The sequence below is a fragment of the Opisthocomus hoazin genome, chromosome 4 (genome assembly GCF_030867145.1).
Source record: "Opisthocomus hoazin isolate bOpiHoa1 chromosome 4, bOpiHoa1.hap1, whole genome shotgun sequence".
In the NCBI taxonomy this organism is placed as follows: domain Eukaryota; kingdom Metazoa; phylum Chordata; class Aves; order Opisthocomiformes; family Opisthocomidae; genus Opisthocomus; species Opisthocomus hoazin.
The window spans coordinates 55693324-55698548 of record NC_134417.1 but is presented as its reverse complement, the minus strand read 5'-3'; the positions used below and the strand labels follow the sequence as shown (position 1 = coordinate 55698548).

Here is a 5225-nt window from a genome sequence, read left to right as displayed (position 1 = left end):
ATTTAAATTATTTTAGTGTTTGCACTATCCAAACATATTACAACCAAAATAGAAAACGTAATGTATGGTGAAAAGACATGACAGAATGAATGATGAGGCACTCTCCAGAGTCCTAAGAAACAGCAGTCCTAGTACTATGAAGAAGTTACAGCCAGTCTATGACTGAAGAGCGATGCATTATCAGACACAATCTGAGACACCAATTTTCTTTCAGCAAATAGATTTATTGACATAATTGATTATTACCATGTACAGCATCTATGCGTCTCCCATTGGAAGAATATCCAGTGATAGAGCTAACGTTAGTGTGATACACAGCTTTACTCAATAATCCCCACTGCATTTCTAACAACAAACAGTGGTGTATTCCACAGTAAATGGCTGAAAGCACCCAGAGGTCCAAAAGAACAGAAATTTAAGATTCTTAACAAAAAATAAATCCTGATCCTGGATTCCTTCAGTTTTAATTCCATTCAACATTGTATCTATAAGAGTTATGAATTTCAATCTGTGCACTGAATTTGGCCCCTAATATTGATGAAAACTGCTGTCTGTCAAAATGAAATCCCAAAGGACTTTTTGCTACTGACCCTAGAATCAAGACTTAAAATTCTTTTTCTCCATTTAAAAAGCAAAGATTAGGACAAATGATCCCTACACTCTCTCCTTTCCTCCCGTTTGAATTTAAAGATTGAACAAAATTCCCTCAGAACATAAAGTCTTGTTCTCTCCATTCAGTCACTGAACTCCAATTGAAGGTAGCAGTTACTATGGTGTCTTTTGTAAACACTTGTTCATCTGAAAAAAAAAAGGGGGGGGAGGGAATAAAAAAGGAAAAAAAGAAGAAAAATGCAAATCACTTACTTGCAAATATGGTAATAAACAACTTGTAGTCACGAACACCTCAGGTCAGCAATGAATGCAGGATATTGAGATGAATGTCTCCATAGTCCACTAACACTTCCTTCAAGCCATTCAGTTCCATAAGAGTTAATCTGAGGTTGCACATTAAATTCAAGGGAGCAGAAGTAGTATCAACGGTCTCAACAATTTACCAAACTTCATCTAAAATATTTGCATTTGAAGTGTAACCACAGTTTGGACCTTTTTAATTAGCTCATTTGTAGACCACACAGAAAGAATTATTAATGTAAACTAAACCACCATATTTCATAGTAACAGAACCACATTCTGTAAATATTTAGTAAAGTAAGAGTCCGAGAAAGCAGAGAGCAACCGATCATAAAATGATTAGCATTGCTCTAAAACCAAAAGCAAAATTCAAATTAAAAAAACCCCAAAACAAAACAACTCAAACATCATACACTACTGCATAAGGGTTTAACTTTAGCATTACTCAACTCAGCTACACAAAACACGGAACCTAGATTAATACACAAAAATGTTTTATTTCACAGTGAGGTACATAAAGCTTCTAACTTCAGTAGGCTAAGGCTAAGAGAGAATTGCCTGTTAGGATAAAGGCTGTTTCACATTCCTGAAATATTCTCAGCTATTATTGTTTCTGAAAGAAGGCACCAATGTTATTTATCCATCAACAGTTCACCTCTGCACCCACACATTTACAAATGGATTATGTGCGAGTCAGTGACCTACTGACCATCACGGACCCAGACAACTACAGCCCACATTACTGTGTACAAGTACCAAGCAGTATTTATTCAAAAACAATTTTTAAAATAGCTCATTTGTAAACATGTTACAAAACTCTGTTAGTTTATCCTAGTGGTGTCAGCAATATATTTCTGTAAAACTAACCAGCTGCATTATTGTTTCCCATTTACCAACAAGTATGAAAACACGCTCGCACACACTGAATCACCTCACATTCCGTTTGAGATAAAATGGCACAGCCTTAAAACTGCCCGGCGCAAAACGCACACTTCCAGGCCTCCAGACTCTTCAACAGCAACATCAAAAGCAGACCCTCGGTCCAACGGCTGGATTAGGAAGGGCTGGCGCCTTAAAAAGGTCAGTTCAAAGCGTCCTCGGGCGGGGCCTGGCCGCTCTCTGTAACTGTCATTCCCAGCTGCGGTCTGAGGACACCACCTGTAAAATACCACGCTTATGTCGAAGGCCGAGTCCGCCTAAAGGAGACACCAGCTCCCGCTCGCAGCAGCTCCCGCCGTTTCGCTCTCCTCATGGCAAGGAACGGTTCCCGCCGCAGTCGCGGCTTTCGCTCGGGTTAGCGACGATTTCTGAGAACACGGTGACCTCGCAGCAGAGGTGACAGAGTAAGGCCCGTCTCGCAGGCGGCATCAGCCCCGACCGGTAACAGGGGCGGCCGCAGGCACCGACAGCTCCGCAGCTCTCCCCCGCGCAGGCCACGACCCCGCGCCGTCCCCTCACGTCCCAACGGCCGCCGCGCCGCGCCGCCTACAGCTCCCAGAGGGCTCGGCCGCACGGCGGCGCCCGCCGCCGCCCGCCTCCCGCGCGGGGCCCGCCGGGAGCTGTAGTTCGGCGGACTCAGTCGGCGAAGCGCTGCAGCAGGTGGTCGTCGCCATGGCGGGGGCCGCCGCTGTCCATGAAGCGCTCGCAGGGGAACTCGATGAGGTCGGCCTCGCTGAGGGCGCAGGCGGCGCCGCGGGGCGGCCGGTGGGACTGGAAGCCCGAGAAGTCGGCGGAGACGCCGGTGCCCATGGAGCGGAGGGGCCGGCGGGTGGAGTAGAGCTGCCGGACGTGGACGGGGGCCGCCTTCCGCCGCCGCCGCCCCAGCACCTTCTTCCGCAGCAGGCGGGAGGCCCAGGCCGCCAGCGCGGCGAAGAGCAGCAGCGCGTTGGCCGCTAGCAGCCCCAGGGTGAGCAGCTGCTGGTCGGGGCCGCGGGGCCCGCCCGCTGCCGCGCCACCCTCGGGCAGGGTGACCAGCCCGGCGCAGTGGTCCCGTGGCGCCACCGGGCACACGCGGCCGCCGAGGACGCCCTCGACGCAGACGAGGTAGGGGGTGTCCGGGCGGAGCTCCCGCAGAGTGGCGGCCGGCTCCCCGTGCTCCGGCAGGTAGACGAAGCGCTGGAACTTGACGGCGGCGCCGAAGCGGTCGAAGAGGAGGCGGAACCGCGCCGGACCCAGCGGGCGGGGGCTGCGGTGCGGCCGCACGGCCCAGCGCACCGTCACCGAGCTGGAGCCCACCGCCTCCACCGACAGGTTGCAGAGGAACAGCTTGTTGAAGTCGCACGGGTCGGACACCAGCGGCGGGACCCCGGCGGCCGGCGCCGAGCGGGGCTTGCCGGCCCTCCGGGGCCACGCCGCGCTGGGCGGCACCGGCCCGGAGGCCGCCGGGCGGGCGGGCGGCGGCGGAGTGGGGCTGGCCGGCGCTCCGAGCAGGCGGGCGGTGGAGGCAGGCGGTGGCCCCGGCGGCCCGTGGGGCAGCCCCGCGCCGCCGCTGCTGTTGCCGCCGAGCCCCTCGGCGGCCGGCGGGGGGGACGTGGAGGAGGGAGAGGCTCCGTCGTGGCAGGGGCCGCCGTCTTGCGGCGGCGGGAGCTGGGCGTCCTGCAGGTAGTCGAGGTACTTGCCAGCCAGGGCGGGCGGCAGGTGGCACTGCACGAAGACGGTGAGCAGGCGGCCCCGGGCGTGCCAGGCCCCCAGCCAGCGCTTGAGGCCGCGGAGGCGGCAGTCGCAGCTCCAGGCGTTCCCCTCCAGCTCCAGGCGGTAGAGAGCCGGGCTGGAGGCGAAGAGCTCGCCGGGGAGGGTGGCCAGTGCGTTGTCCCGCAGGCTGAGCTCCCGCAGGCGGCCGAGGCGGCCAAAGGTGGCAGGGTGCAGGGCGGTCAGCGCGTTGCCGCTGAGGTCCAGCGCCTCCAGGCTGCTCAGTGGCTCCAGCAGGGCAGCTGGCAGGTGGCTCAGCAGATTTCCCTCCAGGCGCAGCTCTTTCAGCGAACCCAGCCCCGTAAAGGCGTCCGGGGCCAGGTGAGCCAGGCGGTTGCCGCTGAGCGAGAGCTTCGCCAAGCCAGGCAGGTGCTGGAAGAGCCCCCCTGCCAGCTGCTGCAGGCTGTTGCTGGCCAGCAGCAGGGTGTGGAGGGAGCGCAGCGGCCCGAAGATGTCCGGGTGGCGAAGGGAGCTCTGCTGGTTCCCAGAGAGGTCGAGGAAGCGCAGCTTAGCCAGGCCGGTGAAGGCACCGCGGCTCAGCCAGCGGATGCGGTTGGACTCCAGGTGCAGGTAGAGTAAGTTCGGCAGCCCTGAGAAAGTGGAGTCGCCCAGCGAGCCCAGCTCGTTGCCGTCCAGGCGCAGCTTGACCAGGCTGCCGAGGCCAGAGAAGGAGGCGGCGCTGAGGCGGCCGATCTCGTTGGCGTTCACATAGAGGATGCGCAGCTTGGCCAGGGCGCTGAGGGTGCCGGGGGCCAGCGCCGGCAGCAGGTTGTTGCCCAGGTAGAGCTCCTCCAGCCGACCCAGGCGCTCAAAGGCCTTGGGATGGAGCGAGCGGATCCGGTTGTACTGCAGGTCCAGGCGCTGGAGCCCTGCCAGGCGGTGGAAGTCGAAGGCGGAGATGTTGGCGATGAAGTTGCCCCCGAGGCTGTAGGTGAGGACGTCCCGGGGCTCGGCAGCCTCGGGCACCGAGCGCAGGCCCCGGTTGGTGCAGAGGAGGTGCTGGTGCTGCTGGCAGTCGCATGGCTCGGGGCAGACGGGCTCGGCCGCGGGCAGCAGCAGGAGGAAGAGGGGGACGGAGCCCCAGAGCACCGGCGGCAGCACCATCAGGCGGAGCGGCGCCCCCATCCCGGGACGAGCCGTGGGCTGCTTCCCCCGCCGGCTTTGTGTCTCTCCGGCATCCCCCCGCTCCTCCTCCGCGGCTGCTAATCGGCCCCTCCTCCGCTCCGCGCCGGGCTCAGCTCCGCGCCGGGCGGGCGGGCGCGGCGGCGGCTGTGGGTCGCGGTGCCCGGCACCATGGGCTCGGCCGGGGGGCTCCGCCGCCCGCCTGCCGTTCGGCGGTCGCGGGGCCGGGAGGGCGGCCGGCGGGCTGCGGCGCGGCTGCCCGCTGCTCCGCCGGCTCTCCCGGGGCGGAGGGGGCGGGCGGAGCGCGGAAGGGGGGGGGGGGGGGGGGAAAGACGAGCTCCGAAACTTGCCGAGAGAACTCAGCGGAAATTCGTACTTCCCACAGTGTGCCCCGGGGGAGCGGAGGATCGGATGGAGCGGGAGAGAGGGAGGACGGGGGGTGGGGAAGGCCAAGCCGGTCCTGTCTCGGCTTGGCCCCGGCAGCGAGCAGGGGCACAAAGTGG

General features: G+C 59.6%; 1 protein-coding gene across 1 annotated transcript; it reads right to left on the bottom strand.

Annotated features, from left to right (window-relative positions):
* Positions 1-203: 203 nt before the first annotated feature.
* On the bottom strand, positions 204-4902 carry TRIL (TLR4 interactor with leucine rich repeats). The gene has a single exon (XM_075419086.1). The coding sequence runs from the start codon at positions 4723-4725 to the stop codon at positions 2488-2490; it is 2238 nt and encodes a 745-aa protein (XP_075275201.1). The 5' UTR covers positions 4726-4902; the 3' UTR covers positions 204-2487.
* Between the last annotated feature and the right edge of the window lie 323 nt (positions 4903-5225).

Excerpts from the sequence above, each read along its gene's own strand:
- TRIL (XM_075419086.1), bottom strand. The coding sequence starts at position 4,725 with ATGGGGGCGCCGCTCCGCCTGATGGTGCTGCCGCCGGTGCTCTGGGGC.